The 22423-nt window shown below is 53.9% G+C and overlaps 2 protein-coding genes across 7 annotated transcripts in view; one reads left to right on the top strand and one right to left on the bottom strand.

Moving 5' to 3' along the window:
* RASL12 (RAS like family 12) overlaps positions 1-1069 on the bottom strand; it is a 15668-nt gene extending 14599 nt beyond the window's left edge. The window contains exon 1 of the mRNA XM_017885052.1: positions 468-1069. Coding sequence (XP_017740541.1) covers positions 468-570 — 103 coding nt within the window. The 5' untranslated portion in view covers positions 571-1069. The remainder of the gene's footprint in view (positions 1-467) is intronic.
* KBTBD13 (kelch repeat and BTB domain containing 13) overlaps positions 1-22423 on the top strand; it is a 36640-nt gene that overhangs the window by 4678 nt on the left and 9539 nt on the right. For 3 of the 6 annotated variants that reach the window (XM_017885049.1, XM_017885048.1, XM_017885050.1), the window contains exons 1-3: positions 7803-9433; positions 18714-18854; positions 20894-21008. In XM_017885049.1, coding sequence (XP_017740538.1) covers positions 7844-9220 — 1377 coding nt within the window. In that variant the 5' untranslated portion in view covers positions 7803-7843 and the 3' untranslated portion in view covers positions 9221-9433; positions 18714-18854; positions 20894-21008. Of the gene's footprint in view, positions 1-7802; positions 9434-18186; positions 18324-18713; positions 18855-20893; positions 21009-22423 lie in introns of those variants that run through there. The other 3 variants (XR_001887838.1, XR_001887840.1, XR_001887839.1) reach the window with 2 other exon arrangements.

The raw sequence follows: 22423 nt of genomic DNA on the forward strand, positions 1-22423 counted from the left end.
GGAGGGGGCGGAGGGGGCGCGGGGGGGTTCAGTGCCCAACAGGTCCCTCTGGAGTCAGTCGCCAAGACTGACTGCTGGCCCCAGGGGAGGTCACAGGGTTAGGGGTTGGAAGGTTGGTGGCTGGGCAGACCGACCCATAAAGGACTCCAAGACACTGAGTAAGAGAGAAGGGAGAGACAGCAGGGGTCACTGACACGGAGGACAGAGACAGTGGGAAGACACAAAAGGAAGAGGCAGGCAGGGAACAGAAGGCAGAGATGGAGGAGCGGAGCACAAAGCCGAGAGAAGAGAAAGCCTGGCAACAGGGAAACTGAGGCAAAGAAAATCACGGTGTCTTGTGCGACCCTCCTGGGTGAAGGAAGCTCCCCAAGCCACTGGAAGAACCTGACCCCAAGAGCAGAGCGCACTGTCCCCCGACCCACGCCCAGTTCCGCACCTGGCGGCTCAGGTTCCCCGGCACCACTCACCAGACTTGCCAGCCCCGCGGCGCCCCAGGATGGCCAGGTTGACCTCGAGGGGCGTGCTCTGAGGCCCGCTGCCCGCGCGGGGTTTTCCAAACACCGAGGACATGGCGACGCCCTGGACAGCCACGCAGGTCTGCGGCCGGTGGGCCCGGCGCAGTACGCCCGCCCGTAGGGGCCCAGGGGAGCGGGACGCAGGCTTCCCTGGTGCGCGCGGCCCCGGACCCGTCGGCGTCCGCGCCCTCAGTCCCACGTCCAGCGGGCTGCCACCCGGCGGGAAGGAGGGGCCGGTGGAGCCTGGCGGGCGGGGCCACCCCAAGCGCCACCAAACTCCTTGTAAGGGCTGCGGAGCCCCCCGCGGGGCGCGCTCACCCGGCTCCTGGAGCAGGGAGGGAGCTCCGGCCGGCCGCGCCCCCACTGCCCGGCTGGGCCTCGAGGACCTGGCCCGTCACCCTCCCGAGCGCCCCCGGACCCGGCCGGGAAGGAGCAGAGAGAGGGAGCCCCAGGGCTAGGGGGAGAGAGGGAAAGGATGTTTGCACTCTTCCCTGAACCTCCCACTCAATCTCTTTTCACCAGCAAGAAAATCCACCCCTCCCTTTGTTCTACCAAGCCAGCCCCGCCTCCTCCTCCAGGAAGCTTCCCGGGTTCAATTCCAAGCTTTGCCTTTTCTTTAGCTCAGCCTTGGCACTCTATATCCCCAATCACATTATTCTGCCCTTTCCTGTGAAGACTCTAGAGGCCTCACTGAAGAACCCATTCAGAATCCACGCTTCTGGGAGAGGCGGCGGGGCAGAGAGAACCCCTTACCAACATTCAGGGCCAATATGGGTTCAGCTTCAAGAAACCTAATCCATTCTGAATTACCGTCTCTCCCTAATGGGAGCTAATGAGTTGCATGTGTTTGTGGCCTGTTGTGTAAATGGGGTGTTTGTTCTAAAACCTGGCACCGCCTCTTGCCTACAGCAATTCTGGGATTGGTGGTGAGCCTGGCATGGGTCACCCGGTCATTCCCCTTGGGACTCAGGTTAAATCTGGTCATACCAAAGACAGGGCAAATGGCCCACATCACGAACCTGTACACTTAGGATCTAGTGCTAGCTCCTTCCCTAGAGTGATCTTGGGCAAGTACCCTTGCTTCTTTGGGCTTCGGTGTCCCCATCAATAAACACTAAAGGGGAAAATGAGGCAAAATAGAGAGTAACAGAATCAGCCCTGGGCTCCAGGCCTGCATACATTCTAGAACCCTGTGAGGCATCTCTTCTGGAGTACACACCAGGTTAGAGTGGGGAAAGGCACGGGGTCCTCAGAGACCTCTCACGGCAGCCCTTCTCCTTCCCCTTCCCCCAGATGGTTAACTCATCTACCCACCCACCCACAGAAGAACCGTGGAAAACCAGGTGTGCAGGCAGGGCCCAGGGTCAGAGCTGGATGGTAATAATGACTCTTCAATGAAGAACAATTATTTTCCTGGCCAGGACATGAATATTGACTCAGCCTAGTTGTGTTTTGGAGAAATCATGGTAAACCAGCTGTGTTATTAAGGTATCGGGTGGAATTTGTTTAGGTTACACTCTCAGGCCAGAATTAGTCACACAGCTAATGGCAAGGGTTTTCCTTTGAGTTGTAGGAGTTGAGAAAGTGGGATCCAAGTTTCAGTCACATCCCTGGGCTGGCCTCGTCCTGTGAAGACAGACTGGTTCCAGATGGGGCCTGTGGGGATAGAATCAATCTCAATGGAAGACTGCTGGAGACAGGGCTAGCTGTGGTTCTGCACGGGCCCAACTGCATGTAAACCTAAGCTCTGCTACTTCCCAGCTTGTGTGATGCTGGGATGTTACTTGGCCTCTATCGGTCTCAGTTTCCTCATCTTTAAAACTTGACCAACCAGGAGATGGGAGCTGCAAGATTCTAGCTCAGTCTGAGGGTGAACTCTGTAACCATCTGACTGTCCATAGTTAGAAGGGACTGTCTTTGGTGGAACTGAACCCCTCTCACCTGACACTGGCAGCAACCAAGGGGGTGACCACTTCAAGGAAGTGTTGTAGAGGAGACTCCTTTATGACTTGCATCATGCAGTAAAATGACCCTTAATTCTCTTCCAGTTCAGAGATTATTTAAGCTGGTGGCCAGCTGGTTACTGGGGCCCTCAGCTGTTACAGCTCATTGCTCAAAGTCTGCCCCTCCTCTGAGGCTTAGGAGGAAAACAGTGACCACCTCATGGCTGCGACCCATCCCTTTCTCCATCCCCAGTTTCCTCAGCTAGGGGCTGCTACTGTCAGACCCTGGAATAAGCTACTTTGCCCTTCCAGACCTCAGTTCCTCATCTTTAAAATAGGGACAAGCCTGGGCAACATGGTGAAACCCTGTCTCTACAAAAACATATAAAAAAATTAGCTGGGCATATTGGCGTGCACCCATAGTCCCAGCTACATCAGAGGCCGAGGTGGGAAGATAGCTTTAGCCCAGGAGGCGGAGGCTGCAGTAAGCTGTATTTGTGCCACTGCACTCCTGCCTGGGTGACAGAGTGAGACCTTGTCTCAAAATAAAATAAAGCAGGGACAATATCAAGAAGTATATTAGATAACATGTGTCCTATCCAGAGCTTGGCCCATGTCCCAAGAAAGTAGAGGTTAGTTCCATCTACTCCTCTGGATATAAATAGCACACATTTCTCATCCACCTACAAAGAAGTCACAACCGTTTAGTGACCAGAAGTTTGTACACTTCAGATCAAGAGAGAGGTTATTCTGCTAGGGCAAGTAACCCAACTCTCCTTACCCTCTACCACCAACCCCCATCAAGGGTCTCATAGGAGGCCCCCGGGCACTCAAAGTCTAGAGGATGTGGCACCAAGCCCAGCAGTGGGCATACAGCAGGTGCTCAATAGATATCTCTGTAGTGAACGACTGGAGCAAATATAGGTCTACACACGTAGGGCCTGTGAGGTTTTTCTGATGGCAGGACCTACCCTTGCTACCCAACCCCCAGGAGCCCTTTCATATAAAGCTAAGCTTTTGGTCCCCTTTTGTGATGTGGTTGCCTCTTCTGGAGGCACAACATGGCAACCACTTTTGTGGTTGTTGAATGATAAATTCAGATGTCAAAGCTGAACAGAACCTTAGACGGCAGATTCAAATTCCACTTTACAGATGAAGCACTGTAGCCTGAAGAGTTTGGGTAGCTTTTGTAAGTCAGTGGTGGCACCAGCATCAGAGCCCAGGCAGGAATCCTGACTCCCAGTCCAGTGCTCTTCCTCCTCCAGGTCCAGGCAGTACAAGCCACTCACTACTCTATGTGCGGAAGCACCTATGTGCATGAGTGGCAAGGGCCAGGGCATTCCCATCAGACTTCAGAGAGTGGGGGTGTCTCCCAGGGTAAGGGTTATATCTTTTCTCTCAGACCGAAGACTTCCACAGGTTAGCGCCCCAGAGAATCTACTTAACAGACGCCTACTGTGTGCCAATCACTGTGAATACAGGGATGAACAACACTGGGTCTGCGCTCTAGAAAGCCTCAGAGTCTGAGGCAGGTTCCTTTCTCCTTTCTTTGCCCCCATCCCCAACCTCACACAGTGTGGGGGATGCAGAGTGGAGAGGGAGGTTGGTGTGGGGTCGAGCAGGGCCTGGGAACTCTGTGGGCTGCCCACAGCCGGGATAGTTCCTTGTCCTCTCCAAATCCCAGAGGGACACTCAGTGTCCAGGAGGAGGAAACTCTCCCCAGCTGCAGGCAACACCCCACTGGGGCCTTGGGGGTGGGACCAAAGGGCTGATCCTCAGCCCAGCCTCAGGAAAACATGACCCCCCACCTTGGATGACCCTCTCCCCACTGCCTGGCTGCTGGAGGTGGAAACTGGGTGTGTGCCCGAGCCCCAGCCCACTCAAGGCAGGGCTAGACTTGGAAAACATCAAGCCAAGAGCAAACTTCAGCCAGGAGGGGTTTGCGTTCCCTCCTCCTCCTGCTCTCAGGAGAGGGCGGCCAGGCAATGGTTCCATCTGGTTGTGTCTGCCAATTACTAGGTGTCTGGAACAGGCTATTGGGAGGGAACTGTGGTCCCAGGACTATGCAGCAGCCTCAGCCCCCTGGGAGTCAGCCCTTCTCCAGCCCTGTCCCCAGCAGAAGGCAACTGTTTCCCTGCCCTGAGGCAAGGCTAGTGCAGGTGAGGAGTGGCAGCTGGGGTCAGCGGGCACGGTTTGATTCAGGCCCACATCCCCATTCATAACCAAGGAAAAGTCCAGCTCATTGCTAAGCCTTTCTTTCCTCATCTGTGAAATGGGAACAGTCAGACACCCTTTCCCTACCACTAAGGCCACCAGCAAGGACACAGTCAAGACCCAGCACTGAGAGCCCACTGGTCCCCAAGATTGGGACTATCATGCCTGCTGCCTGGACATCCCAGGCCATTCAGCCAATATCTGGCCTCGGGGAAAGAGAGAAGCTGGCAGAGGGCCTGGGATAGTATTCGTGGGGACTCCTGCCCACCCATCCTCCCATCTCCTCCTCCTCTTCCTGTCTGGTCCCTGGGGTAGAGAGTCAGAGATATTTCTGGCTGCCTCCTCCAGGCCTCTGGCTTCCCAGGCTCACACAAGTGGTCCCCACATCCCATCACTGCTTTGACGGAGTGAACTGGACGGGAGTTCCCTAGCAGGAGAGGCACATTCGTGTTGGCTCTGCAGATTCATACGTGAGGATCTATGCATATATAGCCTAAGGGGGAGAGAAGTTCCCCTGCCTCTTCCCACCTTCTACTTGGTCATTGCAAGCCCCTCATCCTCCCTAAGAAGGCCTGCAGGTAAGGATGGGACAGCTGCACATCTGAATGGCAGATATCATTTTACATATGTCTGGGCCTCAGTTTCCTTACCTTAGAATAAGGTAGCAGGAGGAGATAATTATTAAGCTCCATTCCATCCCAAGCTCCATTTTGGGACCGATAGTTTTAGCTGGTCACCCAGAAAAGTTCTGTGTAGTGGGAAAAGTGCCATGGAGCAGGCAGCAGGAGGCCTGGGGCTGTCTGCCTCAAGCTACAAGACCCTGAGCACCTCCCTCCACTGTAAGTGAGAGGATTGAACCATATGAGCCTGAGGTGCCTTCCAACTATGCCCTCCTGACACAAGGCGACTGCCCAGCATTTGTAGCACAGAGAGGCATCAGAGCACAGTGGTATAGCCCAGCACTTTGGGAGGCCAACGTAAGTGGATCACTTGAGGTCAAGAGTTCAAGACCAGGTTGGCCAACAAGGTGAAACCCCGTCTCTACTAAAAATACAAAAATTAACCGGGCGTGGTAGTGCATGCCTGTAATCCCATCTACTCTGGAGGCTGAGGCAGGAGAATTGCTTGAACCCAAGAGGCAGATCACACGAGCCTGGGTGACAGAGTGAGACTCCCGTCTAAAAACAAAAAAAAAACCCAAACCAACCAACCAAACAAAAAAAACCCACCACCAACAAAAATACAGTGGTATAGCCATACCCTCTAGCGGTCCCCAACCTTTTCGGCACCAGGGATTGGTTTCATAAAAGACAGTTTTTCCACAGACGGCGGAGGGGAGATGGTTTCAGAATGATTCAAGCGTATTACATTTATTGTGCACTTTATTTCTATTATTATTATATAACGAAATACTTATACAACTTGCCATAATGTAGAATCAATGGGTGCCCTGAGCTTGTTCTCCTGCAACTAAACAGTCCCATCTGGAGGTGATGGGAGACAGTGACAGATCATCAGGCATTAGATTCTCATACGGAGCAGGCAACCTAGATCCCTCCCACACGCAGTTCACAATAGGATTCACCCTCCAATGAGAATTGAATGCTGCTGCCACTGATTTGACAGGAAGCAGCGCTCAGGCAGTAATGAGGATGGGGAGCAGCTGTAAATACAGATGATGCTTCACTTCTCACCTCCAGCTGCACAGCCTGGTTCCTAAGGTCCATGGCCCCAGGGTTGGGGACCCCTGCTTTAGAATCAGGCTGGCTGCATTCCAGGCCTAGGTGTGCCACTCTCTGGCTATGTGACTAAACCTCTCGGCACTTCAGTCTCTTCATATATGAAATAAGGCCATTAATAATTTCTAATTCATGGTGTTGCTATAAGCAATAAATGGATAATATCCATGGGGGGAGAAATAATAGTATCTACTCCTAGGATCGTTGCAAGGAGTTAATATAAAGTGCTTACAACAGTGCCTGACACATAATGCAATTAAAGTGTTAGTATTTTAGGAAGCCCTTCTTCCCATCCACAGGCCTATGATCCCCTAGGCAGTCCCAACTCCTTTTCCCAGGTTCTGGAGCCTCGCAGCAAGTGTGGAATTCCCATTCCCATCCTAAGTCAGGGGCTTTATGGGATGCTCATCTGCAAAGCAGGGTTGCTACCTTTTCCATTTTTCAGAGAAGAAAATTGAGACTCAAAAAGAGATTGGACTGGCTCAGAGTCAGGGTCAGAAGCCCAAGCCAAATTAAAACCCTGGTCCTGGACCCCAGCCTGGCCCAATGTATTTGCTCCATTTATGCCTTGTTCTCCAACCTGCCTGTCCCACTCCTCTGAGCTTAAGCGGCGAGATGGGTATTCATTCCGTCTCAGCGACTTCCTAGCTGAATGACCCCGGACAAGTTACCTAAACTCTCTCAGCCTCAACCGGGATATTTCAGATGTTGTCCCAAGACTGTGAAATAGGTGTTATTATTGGCCCCATTTAATTTTAAATTTTTTTTTTTTTTTTTTTTTTTTTTGAGGCATAGCCTCACTCTGTTGCCCAGGCTGGAGTGCAATGACACGAGCTCAGCTCACTGCAACTTCAGCCTCCCGAGTTCAAGCTATTCTCGTGCCTCAGCCCAAGTAGCTGGTATTACAGGTATGCGTCACCACGCCTGGCTAATTTTTTTTTGTATTTTTAATAGAGACGGGGTTTCCCCATGTTGGCCAGGCTGGTCTCGAACTCCTGACCTCAGGTGATCCACCCTTCAAGGCCTCCCAAAGTGTTAGGATTACAGGCGTAAGCCACCGTTTCTGGCCTACTGGCCTCATTTGTAACATGAGGAACAGGACACTCGCACGAGGGCACACAGCTGGAAAGATGCAGGTGAAATGGGTATCTCCTTAGCAGCCCTCAGTGCGCCGGCATGCTGCAGGTGCACGGCATACGGTCACTATTATTACCATTTCTTCTAAGGAAATGAGTGATCACACAGGTCTCCAGATGCCCTCCGGGCCCGCAGCCATACAGACTGCGGGCCACCACATCACATGAGCCTTACTATCTTTAGCCAGGGAGAGATATTTATAGCCCCCAGGGAAGTTTTTGCTCTGAGGGAGCCCCACAGTCTGCGGCGGGCGAACCCAAGGCCCCAGCGGCGGCCTCCGCCCCGCCGGCTCGCCATGCCACGGGGTCCGGAGACCACTGTGCAGGTATGGGTGGGCGGCCAGCTCTTCCAAGCCGACCGCGCCCTGCTCGTGGAGCACTGCGGCTTCTTCCGCGGCCTCTTCCGCTCAGGCATGCGGGAGGCGCGCGCGGCAGAGGTGCGCCTGGGCGTTCTGAGCGCGGGCGGTTTCCGCGTCACGCTGCAGGTGCTGCGCGGCGAGCGGCCGGCGCTGGCGGCAGAGGACGAGCTGCTGCAGGCCGTGGAGTGCGCCGCCTTCCTGCAGGCGCCGGCGCTGGCGCGCTTTCTGGAGTACAACCTCACGTCGGACAACTGCGCATTGCTGTGCGACGCGGCTGCCGCCTTCGGCCTGCGAGACGTGTTTCACAGTGCCGCGCTCTTCATCCGCGACGGCGAGCGCGAGCTGGCAGCTGAGCTGGCGCTGCCCGAGGCCCGCTCCTACGTGGCGGCCCTGCGGCCCAGTAGCTACGTGGCCGTGAGCACGCACACGCCCGCGCCCGGTTTCCTGGAGGATGCATCGCGCACGCTGTGCTACCTGGATGAGAAAGAGGACGCGTGGCGCACGTTGGCCGCGCTGCCCCTGGAGGCCAGCACGTTGCTGGCCGGGGTGGCCACGCTGGACAACAAGCTTTACATCGTGGGCGGCGTGCGCGGCGCCAGCAAGGAGGTGGTAGAGCTGGGCTTCTGCTACGACCCCGACGGCGGCACGTGGCGCGAGTTCCCCAGCCCGCACCAGCCGCGCTATGACACAGCGCTGGCCGGCTTCGACGGCTGCCTCTACGCCATCGGCGGCGAGCTCCAGAGGACGCCCGTCAGCTCCGTGGAGCGCTACGACCCGGCCGCGGCCTGTTGGAGCTTTGTGGCCGACCTGCCGCAGCCGGCCGCCGGCGTGCCCTGCGCCCAGGCGTGTGGCCGCCTCTTCGTGTGCCTGTGGCGGCCGGCCGACACCACCGCCGTGGTGGAGTACGCGGCGCGGACCGACGCGTGGCTGTCGGTGGCCGACCTGCGGCGTCCGCAGAGCTACGGCCACTGCATGGTGGCCCACCGCGACAGCCTCTACGTGGTGCGCAACGGACCTTCCGACGACTTCCTGCACTGCGCCATCGACTGTCTCAACCTGGCCACGGGCCAGTGGACGGCGCTGCCTGGCCAGTTCGTCAACAGCAAGGGAGCGCTCTTCACGGCCGTGGTGCGCGGCGACACCGTCTATACGGTCAACCGGATGTTCACGCTGCTCTACGCCATCGAGGGCGGCACCTGGCGGCTGCTCAGGGAGAAAGCCGGCTTCCCACGGCCGGGCTCCTTGCAGACCTTTCTCCTAAGGCTGCCTGCTGGCGCCCCTGGGCCTGTGGCTTCGACAACGCCAGAACTGTGACCTCTGGGCCGGCTTTAGGAGGGAGGAGACGCCGCGACTCCTCCCTGAGTTATGGCTGAGTGTGTGAAGCCGGCCTTAGAAGTAGCTGGTAACTTCCCTCTTTCTACTGAGACACCCAGGTCTGGTGCCTTCTGGTGGTGTGCACATACATGTTCAGGAAGCTCAGGGAGCAGCGATGATGCCATCAAATCATTTGGGCTCTGCTGAGAGCTGGTGGGTCACAGTGTCAGTGAAAAGGGTAGGAGGAGTTGGGATTTGAATAATCCAGGCTTGTATGTAATGGGCTAGTGATTGAGCATGGCTGGGAGTGACTTAAGTGATGTTAATCAAACTGCCCGTAGTAGGCAAGAATTAGGCACCTACTGTATGCCCAATGTAATGCCTAATGAGAGCTGTAGTTGCCACACAGGGATCCAGGAAGCTTAGAGGATAACCCAGAAAAAAATCTTAACAGTTACAGGACAACAAAAAGGTTTACACATACTTGTCTTGATCCACAGAGTTGAAGGCAACATGCAAAAAAATTTAAAACCACCTACAGTATAATAAAGTGCTGAAGAAATCAGGGCAAAGGGAAAATAGGAAGAGGAAAAATATTTAACTGCAGAAAAGAGAAGAGTGTGCAAACTCTATGGAGGAGGTGAGCAGGATACCATTAGCTGCTGAAAGGGGAGGCTTAGACCATAGAGGCTGAGAGCTCAGAAGAGAAGCAGGGTTGGGGAAGGCTGGAGCAGATCTGGAGGGTCTCTGCAAGTCCAACCATACCGGCAGAGCAGCAGTAGTTGGGGCATCTGGAGAGGTGGTGAGACTGGGCCAACTTGTAGCAGATAGTGACTGAGCTGAGCCTGGAGTAAGACCTGGGCGGGGAGAGAATTTTTCACGTTCCCTTTTGGGACCCTTAGGGGAGCACCCAGGTATAAGCCCTTGCCCACCCTGTTTTTGCCATCACCACAGGGGCAGTGGACTGTTAACCCACATAACTTCAGGTATGAGCCAAATCCTGCCTCATCTTCCTCAGTTGTAGCCCCTCCTCCACATTCTACAGGTTTGTTCTCTTCTGTCCTATTCTGGCCTTCGCGATTCCCCTGGCCGGAATGCCTTGTCTCCTTCTCTCTCCCTGTCAGTGCTCTGCCATCCTATGTGCAGCACTGGCTGACTCAGCTCTTCGTTTTCCTGACCTGGGCTGTCTGCATTGCTTATTGGAACCCTGGCTGTAACATCATTGTGTGTGCACAACCACGTGTGCGGATTGTAAGGGCAGAGATCATGTTCAGTGAGCTGGGGGACTTCCCTGTCCATGATTAAAATGATGATGCCTTGAAAGAACCCAGGCTACAGAGGCCACCAGTTAGCAACCTAGTGCTGACCTCTGTTGTTGGATGAGGACTCTCGTTCCTTCATCAAAATCCCCAGCTCTGGCTTTTGGGCAGATGCCTGTCCCAGCCCCCTCCAGCCTCTCCATGGCCTTGGGAAGACTTCTCTGGGTGGTCCTGATTGGTCTCCATCCCCCAGGACCTGAGGCCCATGGGAAATCTTGGCCTCATCAGAAATGGAGAATGCAGTGTTGGCATGGCACCTCCGGGGCATGGAGGCTTGCTCCAGTGCTGCCCCTAGCTGCCCCTTCTCTTGGCCTATGTCCCAAGTCTGGAGAATGCCGCCCTCAGAAGCCTGGGACCTTCCAGCCCTGGAGTAGCCTAGTCTCATAAGTCTCAACAATAAACCCTGAGTTTTTCTTCTTGTGAATGATGTGCAAGGTACTTTCACATCTGTCTTCCCCCTCCAGACCTACCTTGGGCCTGGGATTTGGGTACCCTCTTCTTGTGACAAAAACTGACCCACTGGCCCAAAGCCACACAGCATAGCAACAAGAGTTTCTCACTTGTGGTTCTATCAAAGTGTAATTCCTTCCTTCCTTCCCTCCTTCCTTCCCTCCTTCCCTTCCTTCCTCTTCTTCCTTCCTTCCTTCCTTCCTTCCTTCCCTCCCTCCCCCTCCTCCCCTCCTCCTTCCCTCCCTCCCTCCCTCCCTCCTTCCTCATTCCTCCCTCCCCTCTCCCTTCCCTTCCCTCCCTCGACCTCCCTCGCCTCCCTCTCCTCCCTCCCCCTTCCTTCCTTCTTCCTTCTTCCTTCCTCCTTCTTTTTCCTTCCTTCCCCTCCCTCCCTCGCCTCGCCGTTCCCTCCTCCCTCCTTCCTCCTTGTCCTCTTCGCCTCCTTCCTCCTTCTTTTTTTTACAGGGTCTTGCTTTGTCCCTAAGGCTGGAGTACAGTGGTAAAATCATGGCTTACCGCAGCCTTGACCTCCTGGGCTCAGGTGATCCTCCCTACCTTAGCTTCCCGAGTAACTGGGACTACAGGTGCACACCACCACACCTAGCTAATTTTCATAAAATTTTTTGTAGAAGTGGAGTCTCACTGTGTTGCCCAGGCTGGCCTTGAACTCCTGGGCTCAAGCAATCCTCCTGCTTTACCTCCGAAAGTTCTGGGATTACAGGCATGAGCCTCTGTACCTGACCTCAAAGTGTAATTTTTATCACACATCAAAGATTTATTTAACTCACCTATAAGAGAACCAAAAAGAATGGCAAAGCTGATTGAAAGAGCATTTGAAGGCCGGGCGCGGTGGCTCAAGCCTGTAATCCCAGCACTTTGGGAGGCCGAGACGGGCGGATCACGAGGTCAGGAGATCGAGACTCATCCTGGCTAACACAGTGAAACCCCGTCTCTACTAAAAAATACAAAAAACCAGCTGGGCGAGGTGGCGGGCGCCTGTAGTCCCAGCTACTTGGGAGGCTGAGGCAGGAGAATGGCGTGAACCCGGGAGGCGGAGCTTGCAGTGAGCTGAGATCCGGCCACTGCACTCCAGCCTGGGTGGCAGAGCGAGACTCCGTCTCAAAAAAAAAAAGAGCATTTGAGAGACAGATTTGTATATTTAGTTGGAAGAGACATACTAAAATAAGTTTGCTAAGTTAGAGACAAAACTGCTATATGCTTTACAGGACAAAAGCATAATTTTTTTGGTTCTCTACTGAACAAAAATCCTTTGCATCTTTACATACATACATGTACATATTTGTGCATATGCCTGCAAGTTAGCATGTGACTTCACAAAGTCTGGGCTCTAATCTATAGTAAATTGTAAGGCAAAGGTACATTCCCCTTGAAAATTAAATAACTCTTCTTTGTTCAACCCTGTCCCAAAGTGACAGTGAAAGAAAATAATCCTCCTTTTGCCTTACTTCCAAGTTACAGATAACTTTTCATAACAGTACAGAGCGTTTTCCTCCTTGCTCGTGCCTCCTGACCAGTGCTGAACACCTGAGACTTGCCACATTGTGATCCATCAGCTCATAGTCTCTCTCATCCCACAGTGTTGTCTGCACTTGAGGCTGTTCAGCCCTGGCCTGCTGGCTCCTGGCATTTGGTTGTTCCTTCATCCAGGGCGGCCCTTTCTGAGATGCCTTTTGTGCATAATAACAACACTGTTCACAGAGAGCTTTCCCACAGTTGACTTGCTTGAGCTTTTAAGAATTTTAAATGGTAGATAGTTTGGCAACACCCCTACTCCAGCAGCTTAATGGAGGGGAAAAAGCTCAAGGGTCATGTGATTAGAAGAGGCTCGTTAGGAAGTGGTAGAACCTGGCTGTGAACCCAGGGCCATAGGCTTGTCTTCCGTGCTGCATGACTGCTTGGCCGACATCCTGAGATGGACATGGTGTTTCCAACGGTCTCCTTAACACTCCCTCCCTTTTGCCTTTCTCTATGTATCCCCACCTCTTTTGGGGGTTCGTTTGTTCTCTTGGATTCAGCCCTTTCTCCTCCGTCTTCCATAGGAAAGTTAACTAGTTCTCTTCCCTTAGGATAGACCTGGAAAACCAGTAGCCCCGTTCAGCCCAGGTAATGACTGGTGTAGGCCCTGGGGGATATTTGCACAGGTAATGACTAGTTTAGGCCCTGGGGAATATTTGCACTTTCGCGATTCATCTCAGGAAGTGTGGGGAGCTTTTGTAAACCAGTTTTTGTAACCACCGCTGCCTAAGGGTTCTCACAGGTAAAGCTTTGCTCCACCCACAGCATGTGTCACTACTGCCCACCGCCCTCAGCAGGGATGGTGACTGTGCTTGGGGTGCTGGTGAGGAAACCAGCAGAAAGCCAGAATGACTCACCCAGAGTCACACAGGCAGTCACGTGGAAGAGGAGGGACCTGAACTCAGGACTTGGGATTCTCGGCCTCTCATTCCTCAGCACCTCGGCTTGACTACTGCGTGAAGGTGTGGGGGCACAAACCAGGTGCAGCTGGGCAAATTACAGAAACACTTAGGAGTTCCTGAGCTCAGAGGGCTGGGTTTGAAATCTCTCGGTCCCAGCCCAGAGGTTTACTCTGAGAAGTCCATCCTTTCTGAGAGGCCTACATTCACACAGCTTAAAGCTGCAGGGATCATTTTCCCGAACCTAGTGGCAGCCCTTCAGCCCTGCAGCCCGACACTCTGGAGCTCTCTCCAGTCTTCCACGAACGTTCTCCTTGCCCCTGACTCCGGATGTCCTGCACCCCAAGCCTTCCTCTCCCTGAAATCATCTTATCTGGTTTATATAGCCTGCCCGGCAGAGGCAGAGAAGCTGCCCCACCCCTGTCCTCCACCCAGGACCCGCTTCCTTGCTGGCTTCCCTTCAGTGTGCTTACAGGGCAGCCAGAGCCATCCTAGTTCAACAAAACGCCGGTCAGAGCATGGTGCTCCCTCTCTGAAAGGCAAAGTCCTTTCAGACTCTCCTACCCTGTTTCCTCCCTGACTTCATCTCCCACTCCTCTCTGGCCTCATCGCTTTTTGGGCACACCAGGCACACTCCCAGCTCAGGGCCTGTGGCCGGTGTCCCTCTGCCTGCACACTGCCTCACTTAGCCCCACTCTGCTTCCTGCAGGTCTTGGCTCAGACGTCACTTCGATCCTGCGGGCTCTCCTAACCTCCCTATTTAAAATCTACCTCCCGCTTCTCTATGTGTTCTCCCTTTTCCTGTTTGATTTTTCTCCATAGCGTTTAGCATCATCTTCCATGCTATGTTTTCACTTGTTTGCTGTTGGCTTCCTCCTACTAAAATTTGAGCCCCACTAAGGTGGAGGTTTTTTTCTGTTTTGTTCACTGCTGTCTCATCAGGACCCAGAACAACGACTAGAACATAGTAGGCAGCTTAAGAGATGATTTATATAGTAGGGACTTAAGAAATATTTGTTGAATGAATGAATGGTACTCAACGGATGTTTATTGAAAGAATGAATTGATCAATTGATCAGTCAATCAAGGAAACTCCATAGGAGAGGTACAGAGAAAGGCTTTCAGATTTCAGAGGACAGGGGTATCATTTCTGGCAGGGCTGTGGCAGGTGGCCAGGGAAGACTTTTCTGTGAAGGTGACGAGCTGTCAAATTTGCAGTCCACCTTGGGAAGAGTGGGATCTGAGAAAAACAGCAGCTCACAGGTCACTTCTTTCAAGGGAAGGGAGGAAGCTGGGATTGGAAATGCTAATCATCACGTGAAGAATGGCTCCTCTTGGCGGCGGAATACACACAGGGCCGCTCTGTTTATTTTCCTTTGGCCCCAAGGAGCTGGGCCTCTTTTTCATCCTAATTGCTTTGCTTCAAGTTGCTGTCACATCCGAGGAACGGCAGCAAATTAACTGTGCTGGTGGGAAACAACAGTTGTTGGAAGATAGGCTGCCCCCAACAGGCCAGTAATGGATGTGGGATACAGGACCCCCTGGAGGAGGTCTTGGCCCAGCAGCATCCTCTGCAGCTCTCATAATTCTGCCCTAGCTGGACTGGGGAAGCATGAAAAGAGGGAGCCCTTCTCTCTGGCATCCGAGTAACTAACAAAGGGAAAATGGGCCTTTTGTTGGGCTGGAGGGTCGTGGAGCAGGGTGTAAGCCTCTAGTTCCACCCCTCTCTTCACAGGGAAGGAAAGCGAGGTCACGGGTTAGGGGCAAGAAACTTTCCTGGAGACAGCAATGCAAGTGGACCACCCAACCTAAAGCCTGCTTCTCTGGAATCCTCCTCCCATCCTCACATGTTATTTCCTTTGCTGCCTTCCAGGGCATTCATGAAAGAACTTCCCTATGGTGACCCATCCTCAGGCTACCCTCCCTGATTCCAGGCTTCCATCCTTATTTTTTCTAGGAAAGTTCCTCTATACACACACCCCATTCAGCACTCAGATTCAGCAGATAGAGACAAAGGAGTTAATCTCTAATGGTATTTGGGCACCTGGGCCCTTCAGGTCACGCACTCATGCGTACACACACACACACACACACACACACACACACACACACACACACTCTTTGCCAACTCTATAGGAAGTCAGAAACCATTGGCCCAACATGCTTCCCTTTGCAGGTAACATATTTTCATTCTAACAGGAGTCTTACAAAAATATGCCTAACCGCAAAGTCCCGATTAGCAAAGGGAATTTGGGGTGCTCAGGGAAGGAGCTAACACTGGGTTGCAGTGGAAACGAGGGACTGAGGACTTTGTAGGTGCCACTCTGCAGAGGGACAGTGCTGCCTGCCTGCCAGCTGATTTTGCAGTCAAACCCTGGCTCTGACAGGGACTTCTGTTTGACCATGGGTAAATTCCTTAAAGTTGCTGAAATGAAAGAATGAGAGTGTCTCAACTCTAACCAGAGATGATAATTCCAGGGGGGTTGTCCTGAGGATGAAATAAGAGCTTCTAGACCAGCATATGCAGTCCTCACTTTCCAAGTTCTTTCTCCTGGTTCCTCTTCACACTTTCCCCTCCACCCATTATTGACACCCTTACTGTGGAGAAGGCGCAGTTTTGGTGAATGGACCGTGTTCCAGCAGTCTGTGCTTATCGCTCATGATGCAGCAGAATGGCACCCAGGGGACCTGGGTCCATATTCCAGCTCTACATGCCAGCTCTGTGATGTTGGGCAAATGGAGATGATGATGAGAGACTGTTACAGAGTCTCTGTGCAGATTATGTGAAGTACCTATAGTGGGGCCAGAGAAGTAGGCTGGAGTCTGTGTGTGAAGAGCCTTGAATGCCAGGCTAGAGAACTTGGGCTTTATTCTGTAGGAAATGGCGAGCCACAGCAAGTTTTTGAGGCAGTGAGTGTGACTGAAAGACCTGCTTTTTGTATTCAGATAGCAAGCCTCTCATTCAGCCCTGGGCTGACGGCTCCTTGTCCCTCGAGATCAGCTCCTTTCTCCTGCTCCACACCCCGAGAGGTGGTCCTGTTTGGGTGACATCACTGGGCTCCCTTGACTGGCTCCCAATACAGAGCAGCAGCAGAAGGTGGGAAGTGGGGAGGGGTGTGGAGTCAGGGAACTTAGTTCCTGGCTCCCTCCCTGTGGGGTGATCTTGCACTGACCTTTTTCCTTCACTGACTCAAGTCCCCGCCGCTGACGGGTGGTCCTTTCCTTACAGCCCTCTGTCTCCAGGTTGAGGTGGCTGCCCCCCTCCCTCCTGCCCAGGCGGGAAGCCCCAAGCTCACTAGCCTTGTGCTGTTCCTTAGGGGCCCTCCACCCTTTGTGAACAGCCTCTTTCCTCAACCCTCCTCTAGTGACCTGATTTGAGTGTGCTATCTCTTTCCTGCCAAGACCCTGCTGGACATGGGCCCTGTCCCCTCTGACCCTCAGCTCTCTGGGCCGTGTCACCAAGTGGCTTGGCTGGGGCACAGTATACTGGAAAATGCCCATCTCAGTGCCTCTGCCTGATCACACAGTTATGGGAACCAGAGGAATGTCTTACAGGCAGAGGTGGTGCTTCCGTAACCAGAAGCCAGGGCCTTGCCTCCCAAGTCACTTGAATTTGAGGGGAAAAAATTGACCTTTAGAAGCTTTCTGAGGAGTGGCTGGGAATGGAAACAGAACCAGATGGCATGAGCTCCAGAGTGCACAGCTTCTGTCACCCCCTCCCAAGTGAGGGACCAGGCAGGCCTGCAGCCCTGGTCTCCACCACCCTGGCTGGACCAGATCATTACCAGATTTATCCAAGGGGTTCTGCAAGGTACATAGAGGGAGCCCTGGGGATCCTTGCTTCAGGCCCACCCTTGCCACCTGTTTGCTGGGTGATGTGGGGCTGGTTGCCTCACCTTTCTGAGCCCCAGTTTGTATGTGTGGTTGAGATGTGTCTGGTGCATACATTTGCTGTGGGGTCAGGTGGGGGAACGTGTGTACAGGCTCACCGTGAAAGGAGCCAGTGTAGTGGCCGGGAGGCTCCAGTTGTGACTCAGACTTCCTGGATTCTAATCCAGTTCTATTATTTCCTGACTCTGTGATCTTAAGCAGTTGCTTACCCTCTCTGAGCCTCAGGTGGGCATCTGTCAGTGAGGACAGCAGAACCTAAACTGAAAGGGCTGTTGGGAGAGTAAATGAGAGAGAACACAGACAGGGTGTAGAGCAGGGCCTGGCTGTCAGTGTCAGTGAAGCGGAAACCTCCCTGCCGTCAGGCATGGGCAGCGGAGTATCTTGGCAATAGCGGGCAGTCTGGCTTCAGATGGAGAAGGCAATTCATGACTGCTTGGTGTACTTGGGAGCCCCAAAGAGTTTTGGCCTTGAAAGGATCTCTCATCATTCCTCCTGATTAGGGCATTGACTCCAGAATATGACCCTAGGGACAAAGGCTGGTGCCCCCTCTGGTGGAGGGAGGACAGTGCTGGGTGGAGGGGCAAGTGTGTGAGTCCTGTCACCTGGCCTGTGCAGGTGGCCTCCCCAGCCCTGGGTCTGACTGAAGATCCAGATGCTGAGAAGGTGGCATCCCTGTGACCCATGGGCCCCAGCCCTGTAACTGAGGTCCCTGCACTCCTGGGGAGCTAAAGACACTTCTCTTAGGTTCAGTCTCCTACCTTGAACCCCCAAAACAGCTCTGGACTGCCTCTAGGCGGTCTCATGGGCCACCTGCCCCCACCAGGCCTGGGGTTGGTGTGACAAAACAAAGCTCCTCATCACAGGGATGGGGTGGTGGCTGCTTCGCCCAGCAGCACCCACTGCTCTCCTCAGAGCTCAGTCTGCTCCACTGCCGAGTGTGGCCACTGCTCCTGGCTTGCTCAAGAACAGCAACCCATGCTTGTTTCTGCTTGCCTTGCTGCCATACAAAAGGTACCATGTGGTCTCCAAAGGATCACAGCACGGGGGGGTGAACCAGCTGGAACCTCACTCCCCTCCGTGGGCACTGGGGGGCCTGTGCAGATCAACACCAGGACCCTCCCAGTAACTACTGGGATCCCTTCTTCAGCCCCAGCCCTGCAGTCCTTCCAGGCTCTGAGGTCTGGTCGCCGAGGAACGGCGGTGACTGTCTTGGTTCCTGGAAATCACCTCACTAGTAGTCATCCTGAGTACTAGAGCTTCCTTGAATCCCTTTTGGTGGGTCTTTCAGCTGGAGTTCGGTGACGACCCTTTGGAAGGCACCTCCCTCTCAGCATGGGCCATTCCTCGGGTGACTCTCCGGGCTGCCCTCTCCCGCCACTCTTTTTCTTATTCTTCTTTCAGCAAACACTCTGCGCACCTCCTCTGACCAGAAGCTGTGCCAGGCGCAGAGGCAGAGAGACAAGCCAGGTTCAGCCCCAGCCCCCAGGGCCTCAGAGTAGAGCGAAGGAGGCAGCCAGCCCCTGCAGCAGTTAGGACCACAAGGTGAGTTCCCTGATGGAGACAGCATCCTTCCTGGTGGCAGCTTCAGCCCAAGGTTCTCTCATCCAGCTTAACACACCTTCCTCTAGGTTCGCAGGGAGACAGGACACACTCTCTGCCCCACTTGACTGCCACTACCTTTACTCATGTTCTCTTGCACCCAGCAGGGTGCTTTGGTTGTCAGTCAGGGAAACCTTTGGCTAAGTTCAGGAGAACAGTATCTTACTGGAAGGACTTTGGGTAGCTCAGCACTCCCTGGGAAGGCCAGTGCACCTGGCTGGAAATGGACAGTCCACAGCATCAGGAGCTGCTCACAGTCCCACTGAGGCTGCCCCAGAACATGTGTACTCAAGGCTCCAGCGCTCCAGCCCGCTGTCGGACCGGCCCTGTGTGGGCACCATGTGCCCACCTCCTGGACAGAGGACCAAAGGGCACTCTAACAACACAAGATGGTCCACAGCTGGGGGAGGGTCAACTCCCCCAACTCAGTGGGTGTCACTTAAGGGGAAATGGCCCGCACGGGGCCTGCTGGAGTTCTTGGAATGGTTCAGCTACTGCGGTATTTGGGATATGTGGTTAAGTCACGCCCTGGGGCTGTCAGTCCTGGGTCCCTGGCTCCCAAGCACCCTGGCATTCATCCTTCTGCCCTCATCTGGCACCCAATTAATGTCTCTGCTCAACCTGGAAACATTTTCTTAACGACAAAAAAATAAAATCATAGGTTAAAAATCTCGAGCAGTAAAACAGCAGATGACGTTGTGTGGGCAGCTGCCCAGAGGACACAGAACGCACGTCTCCTGAGCGGGTGGCCTTATAAGGACAGGTTCAGGAGTAGAATGGGCAGGAGGGAGGGCCACCCACCAGGAGAGTAGGAGGCTGGAGCAGGGGTGGGTGCCCCACCACTGGGCTGAGTGTGAAGCCAGTAGGATGCCTGGCCAGGACCTGACCCCACAGAGGGACTTGGCTGCGCGCAAGCTCCAGAGGCCCTTGCGGGGCCAAAGCCTGCCTGTCCCTCCGCCTTCACTGTGTCACTGACCTCTCAGCCAGCTGCCACGCAAACCCACCTGGCAGCCTCGCCCTGGGAACCCCTCCCTCCAGGGCAGAGGCCATTTCCCATCCTTCATCCCACCTTCCCCCACTTCTGGGCCCAGCAGGCCTAGCACCAGCTGGCATGGTGTGCAGGAAAGGTTTGTGGGGTGACAGAATTAGGAAATGAAGGGTTCTCTGGTGGGAGTTTTGGCTCATCACCTGGGCTGTAGCACCTGAAACTCAGGGCAGCGTCTTCTCTCCTCAGAGGGCCCAATGTAGGGCTGAGGAGGTGGGTAGGGCTGGGCAGTCAGTTTTTGCCCTGCCCAGGATCACCTTTGTCCCCAGTGTGAAGACACACATACCATCAACTTCCTCCTGATAGGGTGGAAGAGTTTCACTGCCCCGAGGTCAAAGTGTGTGTGTGTGTGACAGAGAGTGTGTTTCTGGGAGGTTCCTGATTGTCTCTGCACTTTTCTGACCCCAGCATCGCTAGGATTAAAGACCTGGCTGTTGGGATCTGAGGGTGAGCAGAGGAGCCCCCCAGGAGGTCCCATACAGAGAGAAGGACTCTGGAAGCCTCCCCAAACCCTCATTAGGAAAGATCCTTCCCTGAGCTTCCTAAAGCCCCACGTTCCTCTCAGGGTGAGTCCTGCAGAGAGAGAGAATGGTCATTTGAGGAGAACTGTGAGGGTCACGCCTTCGCTTTAACAGCCTGCACTGTACCTAAAACCCTCTCATTTATGAGCCATTATCCTGAAATAAGCATTGCCTTGTCCCGTAAGTTCTCAAAAGGCAAAGAGTGTTCCCTGCAGAGGTCAACAAAGGAATTCTTTAATCTCTAGATAGGAGGACAGGGCAGCTAGAGGCAGCCTGGGCAGCATGGGGGACGAAGAATGGAAGGAAGGGGCTGAGAGGGCAGGAGGGTCCCAGAAGAGGGAAGCGGCTCCTGACTTCAGTTGATCCTTGGAGGCCAACAGTGAACAGTGACCTGAGAGTGTGTTCCCTCCCCGCAGAGTGAAAGGGTCAGGGCCGAGAGGAGGTGCTGGCAGCCCCTCAGCTGGCGCTGCTCCCATGCCAGAAGAATGTCAGCTGCGGAAGGTTGACTTGAGATGAAGCAAGAGAGCAGAGGTGAGAGAGGATCAGCGGCAGCTGTGTGTGCTGGAGCCTGCCTGGGGGCCCAGCCTTGCATAATACAAATACAAGATACGAGGAAACCCCCGATACAAGTACCTGAAATGCCACCATTACACATGTGTTATTTTGGGTTAAGCAGTGCCTCTCTGTGGTAGGCCGAATAATGGCCCCCCAAAGACATCCACGTCCTCATTCCTAGAACCTGTGAATCTGCTGAATCAGCTCACTGCAACCTCCACAATTCTCCTGCCTCAGCCTCCCAAGTAGTTGGGATTACAGGCATGCGCCACAATGCCTGGCTAATCTTTGTATTTTTAGTAGAGACAGGGTTTCACCATGTTGGCCAGGCTGGTCTCGAACTCTTGACCTCAAGTGATCCACCCATCTTGGCCTCCCAAAGTGCTGGGATTACAGATATGAGCCACCACGCCTGGCTGTGATTAAGGATCTTGAGGTGGGAGATTGTCCTGGATTATATGGGTGGGCCCAATGGAATCACGGGGATCCTTCTAAGAAGGAGGCAGAAAGTCAACCAGATAGAGGGCACTGTGCACATTTCCCCAGGAAGGGACCATGTAAAGGCCTTGAGATCTCAGCCCGAATGGGTTAGGAGATATCCCTCCTGTCAGAGTCAAAAGGCCACCTTCAGCCTGCTCCACTGGGCCTCTGCGGGAACATGGTGGAGACCCAGAAGAGGAGACAAAGCATAAGCGGACAGGAGGGAGAGCAAGAACCAGGCAGAATTAGCTTCATTCTGCTTACATGGGCCAGGCCTTGGTTTGCTCCTGGAACCTGGACCCTGCCATCCTCCTGACCTCCTCTCTAAGGATCCTCTTGTCCAGACCATGCTTGAATGTGTCATCTGCTGCTGTTTCAAAGAGCCACCAAGGCAGCCACCTGATCCTTAGTATTAACTGTAGAGATTGTCCTTCTCCCAGGTGGCACTCCCAGAATCCTCTGCTCCAGCCAGGCACCTTCTTTAACCCTGCTGACCTGAGAGGCAGAGAGTGGTTCTCCCAGGGTTTCTGAGTTTGATGATAAATGGTGGAGATTTGTTAACCATAACAGTGATGAGGAGGATGATCATAGTAAAGGTAATGATGATGGAATGAGGCTGGGTGTAAATATGTATAAATAAGTAACTTCGGCCGGGCGCGGTGGCTCAAGCCTGTAATCCCAGCACTTTGGGAGGCCGAGACGGGCGGATCACAAGGTCAGGAGATCGAGACCATCCTGGCTAACACGGTGAAACCCCGTCTCTACTAAAAAATACAAAAAACTAGCCGGGCGAGATGTCAGGCTCCTTTAGTCCCAGCTACTGGGGAGGCTGAGGCAGGAGAATGGCCTGAAACCGAGAAACAGAGCTTGCAATGAGCTGAAAACCGCCCATTGCACTCCAGCCCCGGCGA

This window comes from Rhinopithecus bieti, unplaced genomic scaffold (assembly GCF_001698545.2).
Source record: "Rhinopithecus bieti isolate Rb0 unplaced genomic scaffold, ASM169854v2 scaffold_13262, whole genome shotgun sequence".
NCBI lineage: Eukaryota > Metazoa > Chordata > Mammalia > Primates > Cercopithecidae > Rhinopithecus > Rhinopithecus bieti.